General features: G+C 42.1%; 1 protein-coding gene across 1 annotated transcript in view; it reads right to left on the minus strand.

The window, feature by feature from the left end:
- Positions 1–23,474, minus strand: part of GPC6 (glypican 6) — a 1,378,959-nt gene that overhangs the window by 676,620 nt on the left and 678,865 nt on the right. The window contains exon 3 of the mRNA XM_004709773.2: positions 13,530–13,921. Coding sequence (XP_004709830.1) covers positions 13,530–13,921 — 392 coding nt within the window. The remainder of the gene's footprint in view (positions 1–13,529; positions 13,922–23,474) is intronic.

The following is a 23,474-nucleotide window of genomic DNA, read 5'->3' on the forward strand; positions in this document are numbered from 1 at the left end:
TTCTTTTTATTCAGTGTACTTATACTAATTTCAAATTATATGTGGTTCAGGCCATATTTCTATTAAACATTATCAATAGAATTTTCATTGTTGTTGTTTACAACTGTTTATTGAAACACTGGCTTTATGGAACAAAATTAGAAGCAAGCTATATGCCTGTCAACAGATGATGCGTTAAATGTAAAAAGATCATCATTTTGTTCCTTGAAAGGGCCATATGCTTACATATGTAGTGAATATGTTTGGCTTCGTAGGCCTAAGAAGGACATCGTGCTTGGTAGAGTGGCGGGGCAGTAAGAGAAATGCCCTTGATGAGATGAACTGATGTCCGCAGTGGATGTCACATGGGGCTCAAACAAGGATGAGGATGTGCAGGACATCACAGTGCTTTGTTCTATTGCACACAGGGTCGCTATGAGAGAGAGTCAACTCGATGGCACTTCAGAGCAGCAGCAATAGACCTCCATGATAGCTCTGCTACTGTGGCACCCACACAGCCACACACAATACAGACACAAATGAACGTGGTTGCATTGCAAGTGACCCTCGGATTTTCTATCTAGCTGCAGTATTAAAATCCAAAAGTTTCGACTCTGTGTGAAACATTATGGTACAGGAGTTAGACCGGGGGATTGCTGTCATTCTGCCCTACCTTCCATACCTAACAAATGGGGCAAATAGCCGTCCCAACCTCATAGGTTTGATATAAAGATTACGCAAACTTGTAGGAAAAATACTTAGCATAAAGGTTCCCAAGTATTCAAAAGTAGTTAGATTAATCACATTAGACGGGAAGAAAGTTGAAAACGAGGATGGGGTTATGAAGAAAGATGCCGATAGGAAGAATTCTGGTCCTGGTTTGCCAAGAAAGACCTGGCGAAGTACCTGAAGCCCGCGCTACTGAAAACCCAGTGAAGCACAGCTTTCTCCCGCCCCTCATGGCGTCACTGCATCCAAATCACATGGCAGGCACGTGGTTTGCCATTGGCTAACTTGGTGCTAGCTAGTGATCATTTGGGCAGGAGGAAGATTCAAAACGTGTAAATGATCAGTATGTTCTTACAGACATGAATATTCTTTGCTGGCCCAATCACCAGGAATGTTAGCTTGCCTGTATTTGTTTTATCTTAAATATTGGTTTAGTTGTATTTGGTTAAAGAAAAATGTTCAGCACAGAATGATAGCCAATAGAAAGCTTAAAAGAGGGGTTGCAAATGCAAATTCTAAGGAGTTCAGCCATTAAGGAAAATCTAAGAAAATGGATGGATTTGAGTGATGGTGCTGTTGAAGAATATTGAAAGTACCACAGACTGCCAGAAAGTATAAGCAAATCTGTCTTGGAAGACATGCAGGCATAATTCTCTTTAGAAGCAAAGAATGTAAGGCTTAGTCTCCCACACTTTGGACATGTTAGCAAGAGAGCCCCATCCATGGAAAAGGGCATCATGAGGAAGGCCCTCAGTGAGCTTGACTGACATCGTGGCTGGAACAATAGGCTCAACATGACAATACTTTCTCATGACAAGGCAGGACAGGCTGAGTCTCAGTCTACTGTACCTTGTTGTACTACATGGGTATGACTAAGAACCAACTGGTAGACACCTAACTGGAGCAACAACAAAGCCAGTAACATCAATAAGTTGGCTGAGTGCATTTTAAAATTTTATTTAAATCATCTTATTGGGGGTTCTTACAGCTCTTAGAGCATGCCATATATTAATTTGTATCAAGCATATTTGTACATATGTTGTCATCATCATTTCTTTGACTTTCTATTTGAGCCCTTGGTTGAGTGCATTTTTAAAATACAAGTACGTTTTTGGCATATTGTGTACTTAGAATGGTCTATCTTTCCCAAAAGAAATAGCCATTTTTGTCTGAAACAAAACCATAAAGACTGGAGATCCCCTTGCAGAGGGGTCTCGGGGAGGAGATGAGCCAGTCAGGGTGCAATGTAACAATGATGAGAAATACAACCTTCCTCTAGTTCCTAAAGGTTTCCTCCCCGCTCCCACTACCATGACTCGAATTCTATCTTGCAAGACTGGCTAGACCAGAGGAGGTACACTGGTACAGATAGGAACTGAAAATACAGGGAATCCAGGACGGATGAGCCCTATAGGACCAGTGGTGTGAGTGGCGAAACAGGGAGGGTAAAGGGAGAGTGGGTAGGAAAGAGGGAACCGATTACAAGGAACTATGTGTGACCTCCTCCCTGGGGGACAGACAACCAAAAAGTGGGTGAAGGGAGACGTCGGACAGGGCAAGATATGACAAAACACCAATTTATAAACTATCAAGGGCTCATGAGGGAGGGGGGAGCAGGGAAGGAGGGGAAAAATGAGGACCTAATGTGGGGGTTTAAGTGGAGAGAAAATGTTTTGAAAATACGCTTTACACAATTGATGTGTGTATGGATTGGGATAACAGTTGTATGAGCCTCTAATAAAATGTTTAAAAAAGAAAAAAAAAACCATAAAGACAAACATTTGAATAAATAGCAGCTATTGCCTACTGCAGGATCAGGTGGGAGTTACTGGAAGTGGGTGGACACAGAAAATGGATGAAACAGGCAGTTCCTATACTGGATTAGATGCAATAGTGGATTGTTTCTATGCCAATTGCATGCCTAGAACTCCAATACATTTTATAAATTAACATGACATGTCAATCCTCCTATTTTTAAAACATTATTTGGAAAGTTGAAGATCCATGCCAAGTAAAAATGTCTGTGGGCCACTTACCAGTTTGTAATCTCTTGCTTGGATTCAAATTTTAATCAAATTGAAGAATATTGGCCAGGGCTTTCTGATAAAAACATTTTACCTACCAGACTTAGAAGAGTCTTATGTCATTGTAAAAATGTATAATAGTTCATAAATTATTTTTGGTCTGATCAATGACAAAAATGCAGATCTAGACATTAAAACTACTGCAACAATTTGATTTGAAGTCTCTTGGCAATTGAAAGGTGGGTGGATTGCTCATTTGGCTTAATTATCATTACATTATCATTCTGTCGTAAGATTATCATTCAGTAATCATAGGATCACTAATTTCTCCAGTCACCCCTTTAGTCACAGTCACAGCACCAGTAAACTGATCAGGAGGGAAACCATAACTAGGTCGGAGTCAAAAGACCATCACTGACTAGCCAAGGTGGGTAAGACTGTTGCTGGAAAAGGGCTGTCACTTTGACACTAAAAAAAAAAAAAGACTTTCATTCTGGATTCTATCTGCTATCCTAACCCAAATGTCAGCGTACTTTTGTCTCCAATCCAAAGTAGATATTTCTGATATTTTATGAAAATTGTGTCATACATATTTTATATAGTTATCTTCTGTCTACAAATGCAGCAAGACATCATCAGGTTTGTCTTTTCAATGCAATGTGTTATTGCAGGCAAGGGACAGTGGCGTGTCCCTGGGGCCAGACTCGGATTTGAGCGACAAATCCCTGTGATGAAAGAGTGGGACCTGCACTGAGCATTTGGTTCTCGCTTGTTGGCTTGGTTTTAAAACTCCCTGAAATCGTACACTTCTTACTCTGGGAGGACCATTTTCATCGAAGGATAGGGAAGCAGGTATTTTCTCTGCATGCTTGATGTTCAGGTGTATTTTAAATAAAAGAATATGTCATTTTTAAAAGCTAAGAGTAGCCTAGGTAAATGTAAGCACCTGTTATTTATTTTAGAGAAACTCATATCTGTACCTCCGATGAGAATAATATACAGCATCTTTTTTCTTATAATTAATGGATTTATGAAAGGTGACAGTGCTTCAGGTTTGTACTGCCTGAATGCCAGAATCTGATACAAAATCAATACAGAGAAGATTGCCTTTCTGACTTCTAATGCTATGAAATGAAGATAATGCAATTTTCATATGAAATCCTCTGTATCTGTTGAGTGTTAACTACGAGAGCGGCGTTTTTGGGTGTTTGGCACATTCTTGCAAGGGCAGAATGGAATTAAAAATTCTGTTTATGTGAGCCACTCAAGTGTCAACTGGTGCTAACGTGGCGCATCTATTGATTTAGGCTAGCCTCTCACTCCCGTCTGAATGTCAGAGGCACCGTTTTACTATTGCTGACACCCTGACCTGCCTATTTTCACTCTTGGCCATCCAATTTTGAGACAAGGAAATATGGAGTTTTTAACGTTGCTTGGGATAAACATTACTCTCTAAGCACCTGGAATTGATTCACTGTGTTTGCACCAGAGACTGCTCCTCAGGACAAAGAGCTTTAATGCCTACCATTGAAAGGGGATGACCCTTACTTTTAATCAAGAGATAACAAGGGAGGGAATCCATAGTAGGTAATAATATACCCCTGACCATCTTCCTTACCAATATGGGCATGACTTAATCCCTCATTAAAAAGAACAGTGTGTCAAACATCTCCACAATGGTCCTGCTGCACTGTGTCAGCACTATTTGTGCAATATACCTGTCAAGCTTTATTAAAATTATTTTTGATGTGTATCTTGGCTCATAAACCTCGACAGTGCACTGATATTGCCTGGGGGAATGTCCTTGTAACACCGAATCTCTGAAGATGGGACAATAAAACAGAAATCCTCCAAACTTTCTAGCTGAGCCTATGGCGTCACACACCACAGATAAGCAAGTCTGAACATGTCTTTGCATGTGTAAGTAATTACAGTGCAACTATTACAGCGCACCTATTGTTCAAACCTTGTTGCATAGAACTGTCTAGTAGAAAGAGCAAAAAACGCATTCAGAGATAAGTACCAGAGAACAGAGGTGGCATTGAGAGTGGGGCTAAACCATCAGGCCCGTTTCCCTTTGTGATGCGGTTTTAGAAGCAGCCTGCTTTGAGTTATGATACTTGAGTTTTTTACTCCAGGCCTTTTCACTTTGTGTTGTACCTTAATTGGCGCCTTTCGCCGGTGGATGTTCCCTATTAGCAACCAAGATGTCGCCTTGTAGCACACAATGTCCATGTTACCTGAAGGCCCCAGAGGACCCTTCGCACTTGTGGGGCACAGACAAACAGCAGATATGGCACTAAGAATGAGTTTCCTGAGAGTTCATCTTGGTTGTAAATAAAGAGAACATCTCAACGCTGGAGGGGGTGGAGTGTAGGAGGAGGACAGGAGAACCAGGGAATGAATGGATTAAGTTGTTAAAGGGACTTGAATGTATACAACACACACTGTTCATGCCCAAACACACCAACATGATCTATTAACATAGGTTACTCATTTTTTAATTAACACCATTCAAAACTAGGGCTTCCTAAACTATCTGAAGGTAAATTATAGGGGTTAGCTGGACAAGCATATTTGTTTTGTTTTGTCCTGTTAGGTGGTCCCCATAGTCAACAACAACCAAGAAGTTCATACCACAGGAGACTCTCAGTGTGGGTTCAGTAACCTCTAAGAACAACACCACTGATGGCATCGTGGTGTCTGGACAATGTGAAATTGCTACAAAGGTTTTACAATACTTCTGCTTTTCAAATTTCTCTTGTAGAATGGCAACAGATTGTTCACGGTGGGCATCAGTCCATGGATCACACTTCATGGATCCTCATCTAGAACGTGTAAAGGCTGAAGGGCTAATTCTTCCTCTAATTTAAACCGCTCTACTGAAAGTGTTCTTCTGAGCCACAAGCTAACGGTCAGACTAAAAGGTCGATTTCCACTCCCCTGTCCACTTAAGACTCACCCCCACGTTTTGAGAACGTCTCTTCCCTTACATTCAGGATGATATGCTCTTTCGGTTCTCTGCTTTGCTTTTGTTTTGTTACTGGTTCTCCACTTTGTTCTCCTTGTCTGTATTTTCCATCTATTTATGTCCCCTGAAGTGTCATCAGATCCTGTTCTGTTCCCTCTCTAGTTAGAGGATAACATCATTTGCCAACAAATACTCATACCTTGGGGACTATCAAGTCAACCAGTGAGCAGACAACCAGTATTAACTGGGGGCAAACTAATTACTGGGGTACAAGTTGCACAAGCAGACACAGCGTCATCACAAACGTAGAACCCCGGTGCACCCGTCACAACAACATGACTGGCTCTGATCTGTTGGGCAGGGATTTGAACTTGGAAGAACTGACCCAGGAGGTCTCGCCCTGGCACCAATCCCTCATGTGTTGTGGTAGATATATAATCATTTGTCAATTTGAGGATTAAGAGTATAGGGGTGGAGTCTGGCTTGTCAATCAGATCATAGCCAATGAGGCCTCTGTGTGAGCATGGCCTTCTCCTGAGAATTCTGGGAAATCCAGTACTTCCTCCTTGGAGGCGGGAGACACCTCTCTCTCACTACACCACTCCCTGGGAGACTTTGCAGCTGACAAATCACATGGACCTAGCCCATGCAACCATACCTCTGAAGCCTGAGAAGCCACATAGAGACGCCTGCCAGTGCTGAGATGCTTACAGTGCCACTGGACCCAAAGACTTTCTACCTACTGGCCCGTGATCTTCCACATTCAGCGTCATTGCATGTTTCGTGAGCCTGAAGAGGACTTTATAGATTGCTCTTGGACATATGAGCTAATATCGGATTTATGGACTTGATCTGGACTGGGCTGGGATGTTTTCTCAATGTTCAATCGCTCTTGCAAAGACATCTCTTTCTTATACACATATGTGTGTCCGTGGATTTGTTTCTCTAGTCTACCCAGACTCACACCCCATGCTTAGGGGTAACTGAGCTCAATTGAATGGGAGGCTGAACTGTGTAGAGCAACCAATCATGGGTTGCGATCACAGTGGAACCATACCGACACAGACGCCTCGTAAAACCACAGCGTCCAGAGTGAGGTGTCTTTGAAACACTGCTGATGTTACAAGGACAACCACCTTAGACCCCAGGGAGGTGACTGGCAACAGTATCCTTTGCTATTTACATGGCTTTTTGTTTTCCTGCCTTTAGGTAGCTTGTTGTTGCTTGTGTGTTTTTCTTTTGTTTTCTTCGAGTTGGTGTGTTCCTGGTGTTTTTTTGTGGGGGGAGGGGGTAGTTGGTCTTATGAGGTTTTGAATTTGCCATAATATGACCACCAAAGTAAACCTGGATGATGCATATCCCAGGAACAAGCACATGGAATCTGGGCCCCCACTGACCTCTAACCCCAGTCTAAGAACAGTGAGTTCTGATAAAATGACCCTGCTCAGTACTCATCCTCATGGAATGATCACTGAAGATAGGGGAGCTACAGCAAAGTGTGGTGAAGAAAGCTGATGGTGCCCGGTTATCAATTGGAATAGTGTCTGGGGTCTTTAAGTCTTGAATTCAAATAAACAAACTCCTAAGAGAGGAGTCAACTAAGTCCACACAGAAGAAGCACACCCGCTTGTGTGATACCAAGTCGACAAGAACAAAATTCAAACATGCCAAAGGAAAGGCATCGGAGACCGATTGTGACCACCCAGTTTGTGGAGGGCTGCGGGGGCACTGGGAGCCCACAGCCCGTCTGCAGAGTGTCTAGTCAGATTACGTTGCTGGTAGTGAGGGTCTCACACAGCATTGCTATTGGATAAAGACCATTGTAATCATGATCAAACTGGATATTTGGTCAATTCCAAGTGCAAGCATTTATTGCTTGCTCCAGGACAAAAATTTCCCCACTGACCGTTTAAATAGTCGTGGTGGTCTTTTCTTTCTTACTCTTTATTTGTATTTTTATCTCTATATTCTTATTTTATCCTTACTACTTTATTTTGTTTTCATTTTTTATTGTTTCTGCTGGGTTTTCCAGTTTGTGAAGCACAGAAGGAGTATGTGCATGAAGACAAGAACTGTTGCAGGATTTATAGGGAGGGGTGGGGTGGGAAATAGGGAGCATGAGAGAGTTAGGGGAGCAAACACTGTATGTGGGACGGGGGAGGAAGCACTAGAACTCCTGGTGATGACACAGCGTCATTTAGAAGCGTTTTAACATTGGGGGCGGGGTATTCTAAAATTGATTGTGGTAATGATTGGATAATCCTCCTTGATATGTTTGAAATACTGAATTTTGTGATACGTGGTTTAAGTGCTAGTGAAACTGTGAAAATAACAAGACAGACCCAGAGGCTGCCCTGGTGAATGGCCTATGTCTTCTGGATGCCCTCTCCAATGTATCCATCCTATGGATGCGCACTACACCACGTAGGAGGATCACAAGCATCTATCGTTTGGTAAGACGGATGCTGAATCACTATAGGCACTCCATCTTGAGCTGTATGGTACAGTCTGGTTAGAATTGTGTTCCCCACACCTTTTATAGCCGTGATCCATTTAGACAAGATTAAAGAACCTCCAAATGGTGTCCTTTCAGTATCAATAAAACCCCAATAAAATTTGGGCTTAGTCAAGAGAAAGGTGTTGATTTTAATGATATTCTAATAGTAGAACCATGAAATAAAATACCGTGACTCAAGGATAGGTTTTTAAAAGTAGACATAGTCTACAAAAAAGTGAGAGGAAATGATACACCAATGGCTTTTAATGCAATGGGAACAAATGGCATCTTCTTCTTCTTCTTCAGCGCTGTCCCCTCTTCTTAACCCAACCCACTTTCTAAATGGATATACCGAGGCTATATCATTTGCAAGATAACTCAACATTGATAATAAGGATTTTAATTGCTTTAACCAAAATGGAATTTTTTCTCTTACATCAACTCTTCTGAGATGCCATGTGCAAATAATCTAGGGCAAAAACATGCTGTTTCTTCAAATATCTGAACTCTCACTTAGGCTCTCGTAATTGCCAGTGCTTAACATAGTACTTGGAACATGATAGAATTCATACAATGTGAATGAATCTCATTAAGAAATTTTTGTCCATATGGCTCCTCATGCTAATAACATTTTGTTATTACTTTCTATCATGAAATTATTTATTTATCAACTGCAAAGTACTTTCTAAACATAATGTCCATCCCATCATCACAAGGCAGCTAGTTAAATAATTTATACTGAGAGTTGTAAACATAAAAGCATTATTGATAATTTTTAAAGGCTCACCTAATCTTCCTAACACTGTATATTATTAGAGTATACTCATCAATTACAGAGCAGAATACACTGACCACAGAAAAACTATAAAAAGATTTAATTCACCGAAGGCTTCTTTGTGATTTTTTTTGTTTCTGGATCATGTTACAAAAATGAACTTTAAAATACACCACAGAAGGAACAAATCCAATAACTCAAGTGGGAAATATTGCAGGGAATCTTACTTTGTGTTTTTAAAATCTTTCCAAAAATAAACAAAACCCAATTTTTTTTTAAACCGTATCCATGGCGAACTCTTCTGATTGCCTTTCCACTGTGATCAGAGAATGCTTTATCACATGCATTTGATGGCCTTCATTTAACCAAATTGGATGATACTTTTTTCAGCCTTCAACTGCATTTATTGAAAATTGACTCTGTTTATTGCTTTATAGGCATACCTTGCTAATGCAAGTTTGTTTATTCAGGTAGATAAATCAGTTAAGATGCTGTTCATTAAAAACACCCCTCTGTACGGTGCACATAGTCAGGTGTGTGATGATGGAAATATTCTAGTCTTACCAAAGACTCAGAGCAGGGTTTTATTTTCAAAGTCACGACCCACAGGGCAGAGACATTTTAAACACTGAGATACATTGAGTGATAGGGGCAGATCAATACATGACAATATCTGGCAATGGTTCCAATTTCTGTGGATTCCCGGCTGTGATACCTGCCTAAAATGTACAGAAGGATTTCTGTGGATTCCCGGCTGTGATACCTGCCTAAAATGTACAGAAGGATTCGATGAAACCAAATTAAACAAGGAGGCTTCAGAAAGTTTGTGGAGAAATCCCGTTCTCTTTTTATTTTTCCATGAACTTTTTGAAGCCCCTTATACAGCTTAAGTTTATTGAACAGGGTGCTTAAAGTCACAAGATGGGCTAACTGAAGCTTGGTCGAAGTAAACCTACTAAGGCCCTGTGCTTTTAGAGCAACTGCTCGTGGCCATGAGTGCTTTCACCAAGGCTGCGCCAAAGGAGGCGGAGACAGGTGATCAGGAAGAACATGGATGGTGTCTGGTTGGCAGTGAAGCAGTCTGGAAGAATTGACATCGGTAAATCCATGAACAGCAGAGTCCCTGCAAACCACAGTGTAGCCCAGGGAAGTGATCTTAGCTACACAGGTGAAATGAATCATGGGCCAATAATGGTAAAATTTTTCTTTCTCTTAGTATCTTTTATGAACCCAAACCAAAGCTAAGTGAATTCTGACTCACAGTCACCCTACAGGACAGAGGATAGAGCTGCCAGCTTCTCACCCACCCCACCCCACTCCGCTGAGCAGAGCAACTGGTGGGCCCAAACTGCTGACCGTGGGCTCATCAGTTCAACCCAACATAGCCCACTTTGCCCCATGATACGGAGAGGAAACCCTTGATGTAGATGGGTGTTTACAGTCTTTCTTCTCATAGTATTGTAAACAATACTGCTTTAGAATGTTTCTCCATAGGACGAGGCTCCACAACATATGTGGAAAAGGTCCATGCTGTTGTAGTTCTACTTTGCCACACACTCTTCATATGTATAATGGTTATCCAGGTGGGAAACTAGAGTTTTAGCATGTGTGTGTTTTAATAACAAATAACCTTCCAAGTTGTTATTCAAAGTCAATATATACGTTTACACTTCCCACCAGATAACTGTGAGATTTCCGATACACCACAAATTGGCCAAATCCAGCACACTCAAAAATGTTCATTCTCCTAGAAAATAAACTGTGGACAACTGGCCATAGATATTAATACCAGAACATTATAATGCTTCTAAAGATTGGCTTTTTAATAAAAAATTATCTATAGTTAGTGAAAATTAACTTGCTCATGGAAAAGCTAGAAAAGTAAGATGGCAAACGTAAGTTTTAAAAAGAGTTATGTTGACATTTACACATTAGTTTTCAATTCTCTAGTAAGATAATTCCCTATAATATTGTGTCAAAATATTTATGTCGAACTGATGTGTTTTGCTAAAGAGGTAGTGTTTCCTGTCTAAACAATTAATTAGAAGACTTCAGTGATCCCTTCCAAGAGTTACAAAGTCACTCTTAATGAAGAGTAATAAAACAATGTGGGGGTGGGGCGGGGGTGGAGAAATAAAACAGGAAGCGAGACATAAGCTAGATTATTATCTCCGTTTTATAACTGGGAGTCTTGCCTTGAATTCTCTAGCATCTTTGCCATCATGCCACTAACGTGAAATCATTCACTTACTAGACCATAAGGAGGTTTCAAATTTATGAACAGGGTTTAAAAATCAAACACAATTCTTGCTTCTCTTCTGAAACAAAAGTATACCTTGCAATATTTCATTCTTATTAGCAAAAGTATTTTGGGTGCTGATAATCATGTAGTACAAATAGAACCATTTTCCACTTAGCCAGCTAGAGACCATCTGGTAATCATTAGGTTACTGAATTAATTGGCATAATACATCAATCTGTGAGTCATAAATTATGAGAAAAATTTGCCCAGCTTGATTTAAACCAAGGCATCATAGGTATGCATAAACACTTTTACCCTACCCAGGCAAAGCCCACATGTCAGTATGAGACTGGCAATTTGAGTTGATTAGGGCTAATGAAGCTCAGCTCCGACAGGTCAACATCCATGCAGAACTATATGCCCATAAAGTACTTCTCAAATATACACCAGCTCCCTTTCCAGTAAGGGGACCACAGGAAGAGAGATTATGGTGGGGCAGAGTATATCTGCAATCCCTCCTGGGGGAAACATGTAAGGTCATGTCTACTTTGGTCACGTTAAATTTTGGTAGACTAAAGCTTGAGAACGAGACAGTCAGGCTTTGATGAAAAGAGCACCGTATCTACACAGTTACCACTGCACTTCGATCTTTTGAGAAGCAAGAGAGAGAGAGTAACAACATCGATGCAGCCCTTTAGACATGTTGCTAGAAATCATTCTCCACTCCTCACAATACACACATCCAAGTAACAGTCAAATGGAAGCCAAAGAAAATATAAGCAACTACTAGAGTTTCTTCAGTTGTCTTTATCAATCCACTTTGAGTCTACTTCATGTTATCCAAAAATGTTATACTTCAACAAGAGCAAAGACTTTGATTTGAAACCCAGTGGCTACATCTATTCTTTTTTTTTTTTCATGTAAAAACTATGTACTTAAAAAGAAGGGGTACACTTATTTAAAACATAGAGTCTTCTCAGCCATCACATATCCTCTTGTAGTTCCACGTGATCAAGCCCTCATGAGTTCATTTCACTCTTTGTCTTCTACAGAAAACCATTGTTTTTAAGAATCGAGTTGAATACCCTTAATACTAGTCATTATCTTGTGAATTTCCCTATTGGAGCTTTATCGCAAATACTGGTTCCATGGGGTTCAATAAAATGGTTGGGAGTTAATCATTTGAAAATGTGTCCTATGCATCTCAAAAATTATAGTAAAAGAAACATTTTTAAATGATAAACACGGTCCTTTGTGGAGTGTAAAATTTAGAAGATCAATGTGGAAAAACTAAACATAGTGGGACGGTACCAATAATTATGAAAAACACTTTGGCATCCTCCTGCAAGCACAAGCAGTGTCTGGCAATAACCTTTGTTCACATATGACCTTCTTCGGGTGACATCAGACACTTTTTCATGTGAATTGTTTCTACTTGACCTCTTCAGATAATCACCTTTCTGTTTATTTGTTGGCCTGACCTCAGAAATGGGCAGACCCATCATCTCCTCAGAGCATTTAAATGTCATGGAAGAATTTAAACAAAGGCGGATACCCTTGACCCAGTAAATAGACTGTGTATGAAGACAGCAATGGAGAAAGGCTCCGTGCATTCAAAGACTTTGCCCGCAAGCAAAGGTACCAGATGTATTAGTGATTTATCTTGCTCATGAGCCCAATGCAATATATGGCATTGAATTGCAAAGAAAATAGATAACACACGGAATTCTCAGCCAGAAGCTCAACTTTGTCTTCATTAGTCTTTCCAACTCTGGCTCTCCAGGTGTCAGCAGAGGGCTCTTCCTGCACTATTAAGAAATCTGGCCACTCTGACAAGTGTGATAAGGAGGAGGCAGGCCAGGTGCAGGTGTTTGGAAGAACTACTTGTCTCCACTTGCTGAGCCGATGAAGACTATCAGCTAGTGACTTCCTAGAGGAGTAAAACCTGGAATGGACTGTTTCCTAAGTATCCTTCAAACTCTGATTAGAAATGCCAAGTGAGAATGGTTGCAAGACATCTGTTTGGGGCATTAGTCCTGATAATAGCGCCTTTGCTTTATTGTTGAGACATACATATTGACATTATGTGCTAAATGGCATGGACCTGCTTGATACCCTGTCTTCTCTCACGCAAAGCAAGGATGAACGGAGAAAGGAAAAGGCCAAATTTTGATTAAATTAGTTGGTTTGTCAAAAAGCAAAGACCATTGCTAATGAGAACCTTTTTCTGTGATTCTTCCACACCCCCAATGTTTGTTTTAGAAGCAGAAGGAAAGAAGGCCAGTAAGAAAGATAGCATCTTTTCACCTTACCTTGGAAACTCGGTTCGCCACTTCTCTGCCCACAGTCAGCCCTTGAACAAAAGTCCTGGCAGCAATGAATGCACGCGTGACCTGGATCTTCAGTTTCCGGGGCACATCTCCAAATGGCTTCAGCTGGTCCGTGTACTTGCTCACACATTCCAAGTAGTCCTCACTGAAATGATACTGCGGGTTTATCAGCTGAAACATCCGCTCGAGGAGCCGAGCCCAGAAGTCATGGAGCATGTCCTCCAGACTCACATTGCCCCCGGTGTAGTATCTCTTCAGCTCCGTGAAGAGGTCCTGAAACACTTCCGAGTTCTGCATGTACAGCATCCCATAGGTGCGCACGAACATGTCATTGAGAGACTTTTCAGCATTCTCCAGCAGCTCGCGGAAAAATTCTGCCAATAAAACAAGAAAGTGGTCATAAACTCAGTCAGATTTTTAAAAACAAAACCATGCTCACTTAGGACAAAAGCAACTTTTCCATGTTTAAAAAAAATGCCCCTGGTACGTGACCTATATCTCTGATTTCCAATGAATCAATGGAAAAACAGACCACGCTATTTCCACTTGGAACAGCATCCAGTAACATTAGGAATTTACCCTTTAATTCATTCTCCAATTTTTTTCATCACTCCATTTTAGAAAATCTTGGCGTTTGAAAAAACTCTAATGAAAATATATGCCAAGGTTTATCATTGAAACAAAATAAGTGCATATTGATAAATGCATTTGCTATAGCCTATTTATGAATTTGTTCTAACACTAATTTAAAGTACATTGTTTATATTTGTCATAGTCTGCAAATGGGACATTCAAATTAATTTAATATTTTGGGTTCTTTGTAGTTTCTATATATAGCAATCAATTATCACTGTTCAGAGATTCATGTAATTAAGCTCACTTAGTACCAAAGCTATAATGACCATAATTCAAGTTGCCACAATGAATGAAAAGCTCACAAAGTATCTCACATTATCATTGTAAACATAACCTGCCATCAGATAGAACTTGCAAAACATAATAATTAATTGACATTTCTGGTTTAGAAGTCCTAAATAAAAAAGGGTGTACCACGAAACAAGGCTTGAGTTTTATTAAAATCACTATAAACCAACCCAGACTGACACCAAGTTGATGCTAACTCATAGCAACCCAGTAGGACCGGGCAGAGCCACCCCGTGCGTTTCCACGACTGGAACTCTTTAGGGGAGTAGAAAGCCCCACTCTGCTTGCATGGTCATCTTTATTCCTTGATGACTTATGGCCTATCTTGCCCAACGAGGAGCAGGTCAATGCTGGGGCAGCTTAAGGAACGCAAACGGGAATAAATGAAAGGTTTTCTCCCTTCTGGTGACCATAGTGTTGGACTGCTAACTGCAAGGTCAGCAGTTGAAAACCGCTGGCTACTCCACTGGAGAACAATGAGGCTTCCTATTCCTGTTTCCAAAACCCACAGGGGCAATTCTAGTCTGTCCTATAGGGCTGCTCTGCACTGGATTTGACTCAATGGAAGTGAATTTGTAGGATTACAAAAAAAAAGGTGGCCATAGGGATTTGCCCTGGAACACACACGGGAAGAGTTAATGAGTACCTTTCAATAAACTCAAGTAACATCTCGCATCTGCTTAACTAGAACATAACTTAAAGAGTGCTTGATTTCCCTTATTTCTTTTTTTAAAAATCATTTTATTGGGGGCTCTTACAACTCTTGTTACAAACGATGCATCAATTGTATCAGGCATATTCATACATATATTCCATCAATCTTTTCTAGACATTTACTTTCCATTGAGTCCTTGGGATCAGCTCCTCCTTTTTTCCCTCCCTCCTACGCACCCCCAACCCTCATGGCCCCCTGATAAGATTGTAGATTGTTAATTATTTTCAAATCTCACTCCAACCGCTGGTTTCTGCTATTCTTCCCCGACTGGGTGTGTGTGGTTATGTGCCATTCATTGCAATTGGTGCCCCCACTCCCTCCCCCTTCTTCCCCTCCTCTCCCCCCCTCCCCTACCCTTTCGGTATCTCTAGTCCCATTCCTGTTCCTGGGTTCCGTGTGTTGTGAGTTTGATCTCTTGCCAATAACTACGTGCATGCTCCCGTCTAGTCTAGATTTGGAGGTGCACTGAGGTCATGATAGCAGGGGGTGAGGAGGCCTCCAGGGAGCAGAGGTATATTGCACAATCCATTAGTGCTCTACTGCACCCTGATACTTAAAGAAAACAGAAACTGATCTACCTTATGACCCAGCCATCCCTCTACTGGGCATATACCCAGAGGAGGTAAGAAATAAAATACAACCGGTCATCTGTGCTTATTGTGGTGCAATTTACAATCACAAAGACTTAGAAACAGCCTAAATATCCATCGATAGATGAGTGGATTAGTAAACTCTGGCACATACACAGAATGGAGTACTATGCAGCACTGAAAAGCACAGATTACCACATGAAACACGTTGTTTCATGGGAAAAGTTGGAAGGAATCACGTTAAGCAAGGTAAGCCAATGTCAAAAGGACAAGTATAACATGAGTCCCCTGAGGTAAGTACAATCAGTGCAGCAGGAATAGCAGAAAAGAGACTTATCTCACAACATAGGCAGTCGGGGTGAGGTCAGACCAAACCCAGGAAGGTCATGTGAATCCAACATAAAGAAGGGGGGAGGGGGGAGGTGGCGGAAGAATGGGGGTGGGGTGAAACTGAGATGATGACATGGGGGGAACAGGGCACTAACCCACCCAGGGGGAGAGTACTGGTTGTGTCTCCACAGATTTGGAGTGTGCATACAGACCCCACCATGGCACGCCAAACCAGGAGGGCAACATAACACATGGAGAATCCATGAAGAAACTGGACTACAGGGTCAGCCCCAACCAGAACCAGCCTGACCCCCACCCTGGAAGTGTGTGCCGCAGAGAATGGCACTAGACCTTCTGGTGGGGGAAAGGAACCGATCTACCACACCCACATGGAGGCAAGCCAAGAAGGAAACAGAGAAAGGGGCAGGCGGCCTAGACTCCATGGGCACCCAAGCCCAGAGGATGGGGTCCCTGCACGGAGCTGCTGGGGCACAGAGAGGACTCTGGGACTGCCAACAGCTCAAGACATGTTGTCCCCTAACTGGAGCATACATTGCCAGGGGACAATAATGGGGACACACAGTGGGGAGACAGTGCGGGAATGGAGCATAACAGAACAGCAATCAGAGTAAAGCCAAGCACAGAGCCCCTAAGGAGCCCCAAGAATGGACTTCGAGTGAGGAAGGGTAGCCCCAGATCCCCGTCAGGACCAGGGGGAGGGTTCCATGGGGACCAGCAAACAGCCATGGGTCTATCTAGGATCTTTTTTCTTTTCTCTCATTTTTTCTATTCCCTTTTCTTTCTTCAACTGTAGGTTTTCTTATTGTTCGGACTAGGACATGGATGGGTTGCCTAACTACATGGGTTGGACCATGGGAGAGAAACGGAGGGAGAACACAATGGGGCCAATGACCCTGGAATGCAGAGGGGGGAGAAGGAGGTGCGAAGAAGGGTGTGGTGAGCAGAGGGCATCATGGACAGGGGGACAACTAGGGAAGCAGAACCAGCCTCTAGGAGAGGGTGGAGATCCTGTGAGCATTAGAGCAACACCAAGCCAGTGGAGAGGAAGCACTGAGAGGGGGAAGAAGGGGGAAAGTGATGGGGGGCAGGAGGAGGGAAAAGGAAACAGAGGCCAGCTCTAGGAAGCAAAGGCATGGATGGGGAGATGAACAGAGGTGTGCACTAATGCAAATACATTAATCCACAACAACAGTGGTATGGGCCTATGCACTTACATTTATAAGGCACTACACTGAGGGTGCAGACAGACCTTGGGCTTCAACTCACACCTTCCCTCAATACAAGAACACTTTGTTCTAACAAACTGGCATTCTGTGATGCTCACACCCCACCCCACCCTGCACACACACACACACACACACACACACACACACACATTGAAGACTGAATGGGTGCACAGGCAGATGTGGTGAGGACAGAGGATGGTGCCCGGCTATTAAAGATACAGTGTCTGGGTCTTAAAGGCTTGTAGTTAAACAAGCGGCCATCCAACAGTGAAGCAACAGGCCCACATGGAAGAAGCGGAGCAGCCAGTGAGATTGTGAGGTGTCGAGACTGGGCAACGAGTATCAGAAGATTCACAATAAACAGTAAACAAACAAACAAAAACGCACTGGTGAGAATACAGGGGGGTTGGAGCAGAGACCCAAAGCCCATCTGTGGACAATGGAACATCCCCACACACAGGGGTCGCAGGGAGGGGGTGAATCAATGATTTCCCTTTTTTCAATTCCCCATAATACCAAATCCAAGCACAGTTTTGTAATTTACTCATGTGTATAATGATGAATACATTTTGTTTTCATACATTACTAAAACACGAAGGCTTAAGATAGACTGCTCTTATGTTTACCTTCTTACTAAGAAATATGCTTTCTTTCTAAACGTAAACATTCTATGTTTACAGCGGCAGAAGCAAGTGAGGTAGCATGTACAAATTATGGTTTATAAACCCGTGTGGTCTGGTTCAACTTACCAGGCATTTCTTATTTTTATTTTCTCCAAATGAAACCTCAGGTTAAATATTATAAAACCTCCCTAATCATCAAGGATCATACCAGAGAAATGTTCATTAAAGTATATAGGGCAATGTTTTCATGATCAGCAAAGGCTCAGTTTTTACTACACAAAATATGATGCATATAAAACTTTCCACTCTTTATTAGTTTGTCGTACTTTGGTAGTTTATGAGTTGCTGTGATGCTGGAAACGATGCCATCGTACAGTTAATGGTACGGAGGTAGACACAGCTGATCTCCTCAGGCTTCCCTCTGGCCAAGAGGGAGGGATCAGATGTGCCCCCGGGGTCGTTCCTTCTGTACTACTCTAGTACCAACCTTTCCATCACACCACTCTCCATCGATGCTGGTTTTGGTCATATGTTGCCATGGTCACACAGAACTCAGACAATACTCACAACGAAGAGAGTTTATTAGGGACATGAATAGGCTGCCACCAGTCATGATGGGTAAACTGTAAGGCTCTAGTCATTGGTCCAAAGCAACACCTCTCCTTGGTCAGCAACCAAGTCTCTCTCTTGGTTTATGCCTCTGTAGGCCAGGAAGCCAGTCAGGCCATTGCTCTGCCTCACAGTCTGAGAGCCTCGGAGCAGAGGAGGAGAAGGCGCCCCATAGACTCTCCTTGCCATTGTCTGAAACAACTGCTGTTGGTGGAGGACTTTGGACAGAGGTCTAGAGCCTCTGATCCTGGGATTTCTCTCCCGCTCTCCTTCCCAGGTGGCTCGGATACTGGGAGGAAAGACTTGGAGGGAGCTGTGCTTTTTGTCTTTTCGCTCACCACCCCTAAAGAAAACAAAGCATGGTGGCTCAAGTCCTAACCTCTATTAACTTCAAGACTTAGCCCCACCTTAATCCTGTAACAGAAAACTCCCTAAAAAATGGGATCATAAGCCTAGGTAGTGTGTCCAGAGTTATAATATATCATATAATAATGGCTAGAATTATGGCTGGAAGAGTCAGATTAACTGATTGCATCTCACACTGGTATTTCAAATACCAGCAAGGTCTCCCATGGTAGCTTTTGGTCTAGTTCCAATACCAACCCAAACTACGAAGAAAAGCCTAGTAATATACTAGTGATAAATATCCACTGAAAACCTTAGTAATCATAATAGATCATTGTCCTACTTGATCGCTTTGTACATATCATCAGGTGGCAGTGATCATCAAAGGACGACAAGTCTGGGGAAGCAGGGAGCCAGGGAGGGTGAGGGAGGCCTTTGGTGAGATGGATGGGCTCAACAGCTGGAAAGATGGATTCAAACATGCTGGAAAATGTAAGGATGAGTCAGGACTAGCAACACTCATTCTGTTGTACATAAGGTTGCCCCGAGTAAGAGCAGTTAGCTATCATCTCTATCTTTATATATGTAATATATATACATATTAATACCTATAAAATGAGATTACTTCAGGGTTGTTTTTTTCTAGATATACAAGTTTCCCAGTGACCTATAAAGATTTTAACTATATTAAATTGTTAATATTAATGCTGAAGCATAGAACTGTCTTAAGCAAAACCTTTTACTCATGAAGCTAAGAATGCAAATAGACTAAATTTGTTGATATAAGAAGAGGGTAAAGGTTTTATGGATTTTGAAAAAAAACCTGAAAAGAATGGAGGAAAAATCACTGAATTGAAAAATACTAACATAATGAGACTGGAGAGTGGTTTCTAATCATGAGCTCAGGACAGCCTATTCATTTATCTTCTTCTTGAGGTCAATTATTTTGTTGGACTCCAGAATTAAAGCTTAATTTATTGAATACAGAACACTGCCTTCAGCAATGCACAGTCAGTAATCAATGGTGTGGTCTGGATTTGCAAGGAGGTTCAAAAAAAGACAGCGGAGAAGTTTTCAGATCCCTAGGTTCTTCAAAGAAAGGAATACATGCTTCTCTTTAGGGATGATTTGTTTTCCCCGTATATCTGGTAACTCTTTCTCGCCTTTTCCCCTCCTGACATGGAGACTCTGAAATACCACGCTTGCACACACTTTGACGGTGAATGTTTCAAAGCAGAAGGCGAATTCGCTGAGCCACGCAATTTTCTTTAGTGCCATTCGGATTAACCTTAGTCAGGGAACCCTGGTGATACAGTGGTTAAGTGCTTGGCGCTAAACAAAAATTAGGTTGTTCTAACCTCCCCAGTGGCTTAAGAGAGACAGGGAGATGTGCTATGATAAAGATTCCAGCCTCAAAACTCGTAAGCACCCAGCAACTGATTGCAAAGAACACGTTGCTGCATTTAAATACAGAGCGCTCTGGGGACGTGTCGCTGTGTGGTGCTCTTAAGCAGTCAGTGAGCCAAAGTTTGCTACTAACTTCACTGGTTCTCAAAAGGCAAACTATGATTCCTGCTCAGATCATTATATGGTTTAGGGATCGCACAGTCACAGTTAATATTTGGTATTGTGAGACCCTAATGTACCAGCCAATTATGACAAATGTTCCTACCTTGTGGTACATTGATCTTAGATTATATGAAAGATGGGGATCCAAGGTATTGGTGCAAAACTGATGTATTCACAAAATAAGTAGGCTCATTTCATTTCAGCATGCCCATAGACTTCCGCCTTTTGAAGGTTGACTGTTTGAACAAATTACTTTATGCTTGGATAAAAATTGTTTCTCAGCAAACCAAACATGATGGAGCTCTGGAAGGCAGTTATCTGACTTATTTTGCTGAGAGTATTACATCCAAACAGCAACGCAGAGCACCAAAATTGCAGAACAATATCAGGAAAAGCGATTGCAATCTGACCTTTGTTTAATCAGAAAGGGCACAGCTCACATTGGATTAAACATTTAGTCAACAAAAGTTCTCATCTTCACAAACCAGTGTGGCAGAAATGCAATTCTTTTCTTCTTCCCCAATCACAAAATATACATCAAAGGCAGGTAGCTTAGGGCTAAGCCATCCTTCATAGGTGCACAAGAAAACTTTCCTAGCCAGCGTTAACCTCTGGGAGGATGTTCTTCCAGAGGGGTGATCTGGATGCAAACATCTATTTGCCACAGGGCACATTGCCTCAAGTGGGAGAAGCATCTGGTAGATAAAAAAATACTGCAGTTCCCAAAGCAAAAGGATGACCTGGGCCATGCTGCCCCGTAGCGTGGAGAAGCCTCCAAGTAGCAAGGAGCCGAGAGGTGCCCTAAGGTTATCTACCAAAGGCTCCGAGGAGACCACGAAAGGGAATGGCTAAAATTACAGGAGGGAACTTGGGTCAAAGGCAAAGACAAGAGGAAAAGCTAGGCTCTCTAGCCATTTGTAGATCACATGAAACTGACAAAAAAAATAATAATAATTAAAAGCTCCCGTTCAGGCTGGAAATGCTGTCTTATTAATATTACTACTGATAAACATATTTTGTGGTGGATGGGGCATGAGATTTAACATTATATAGCATTTCACTAGAAATTGAAGATTTTGCTACCTGTAGTCTTTGAGTTCCATCAGGTTTACATATGAAAAATACCTTATTGGCTTTTATTATCAGTACTTTTATAAGTTCAATCTTTATTTGTCTTTGGGAGTTGGAAACATATATGCATTTACAAATATGATAATACCAGCAAATTTTGTGCTGAGATATAGTATATAGTACCTGTGGTAGTTACATAATTTGGTGTCAACTTGAGAATATTAAGAGTGAAGGGGTGGAGTCTAGCCTTTCTAACAGGTCGCAGTGTGATGACCTCATTTGGAGGCGTGAAGGAAATAAATAGCTCACTGGAGGCCAGATACACTCACTCCCTTCGAGACAACCCTGCTGACAAGATTGATGGAACTACGCTGATGCAGACAGAGCCCTGAAGATGGAAGAGCCATGTGGACACTCATGCCAGCATTGAGGTGCTTTTACCTCATTGGATCCACAAGACTTCCTGCATTCGGTATCATTGCATGGCTGTGTGGACCTAAAGATGTATTTATAGAGTAGCACTGACTTATGGGGTGATATCGGACTTCCAGACTTGATCTGGACTGGGCTGGGATGTTTTCTTAATGTGCAATTGCTCTTTGATATAAAGTTCTCTATTACACACATATGAGTGTCCATGAATTTGTTTCTCTAGTCGACGTGGACTAACACAGGACCCAAACTAACACAGAAACCAAAACTCACTGCCATCCAGTTGATACCAACTCATAGCAACGCTATAGGAGAGAGTAAATGTGCCCCTGTGAGTCTCAGAAACTGTAGCTGTTTAAGGGAGTGGAAAGGCCCGCCTTACTCCTGTGGAGGATGGAAGCCTCCCTTGCAGGCTTTCTATGTAGTACCTGTTACTAAGTATAAAATGTACAAGGAGGGAGTGGTGGTGGGGCCTACGTGTGATTCATCGTAACTCACATAAGCTTTGTAGGTAGCACTCCCTTCCATTCTCATGCACACAAAACGACTCTTCTCTGGAAGGAAAGCGTCAGCATGGTGCTGTAAATCCATCTAGTCCCCAAGCCCCATGAGTGAAATGCTTTGGTCTCTCGCCCCTGTTTACATCTTTTCAGGATGCAGAGCTCACATCTTCTCCACGGACGTAGAAATGACGGGTTTTCTCTCTCAAACCTAGAAACTCACACATATGCATGGTGCACACAGGCAGAAAGAAAGCGTGAAGTATGTTTGCACACTTGTTTCTCACTCAAGATCGCTGTAACACTGTCGTCTCACGCCAAAAAATGCTAAATCACTTTAGTCAGCTCAAGACCCAAACTTGGGCTGAGGAAAGACCAGAGGAGGAAAGGGAGAAGGAATGTTTTGGAGAGCTGTTATCAGAAAAGGAGTATGGGTAATAGAAACACTGTAGAGCTGTCACCAACTACCCATCCCATGCCTTTTCCAAGGTCCAGGGAGTAGGAGTGCCCTCCCGGAGCCTGCACTCATCCACCATCTTTCAAGTACTGTCCCCTTTCAAAACTCTCCTTGTTTATATAAATAATCTGATGTGATCAGGAAAGCCACAGAGTCATTTACTCTCCCTTACATTGCATTGCAACTCATATTGACCCTCCCTGTAGGCCCTTGTCGGATTCTGAGACTAAACCTTTACAGGAAGAGCCACCCTCATCTGGCTCCCACGGAGCACCTGGTGGATTCCAACTGCTGACCGTGCAGTTTGGTTTGCAGGCCACACTGTGCCACCAGGGCTCTTAGAGAACCCGAGTCACAGCTAAGATTTTGGGTAGCCGATAATGACGTTCCCAAGCCTGGTGTCATTTCCACCCTGTCACATGATAACACCTTTAAAAAATGGTGACTAATATGTAAAGGAATGGATCTGTGGATTTCTGATTCCATCTGCTTTGATATCCTTTTAGTTATGACTG

This window comes from Echinops telfairi, unplaced genomic scaffold, assembly GCF_000313985.2.
Source record: "Echinops telfairi isolate 266 unplaced genomic scaffold, ASM31398v2 ScPeMD7_7405;HRSCAF=8443, whole genome shotgun sequence".
In the NCBI taxonomy this organism is placed as follows: Eukaryota; Metazoa; Chordata; class Mammalia; order Afrosoricida; family Tenrecidae; genus Echinops; species Echinops telfairi.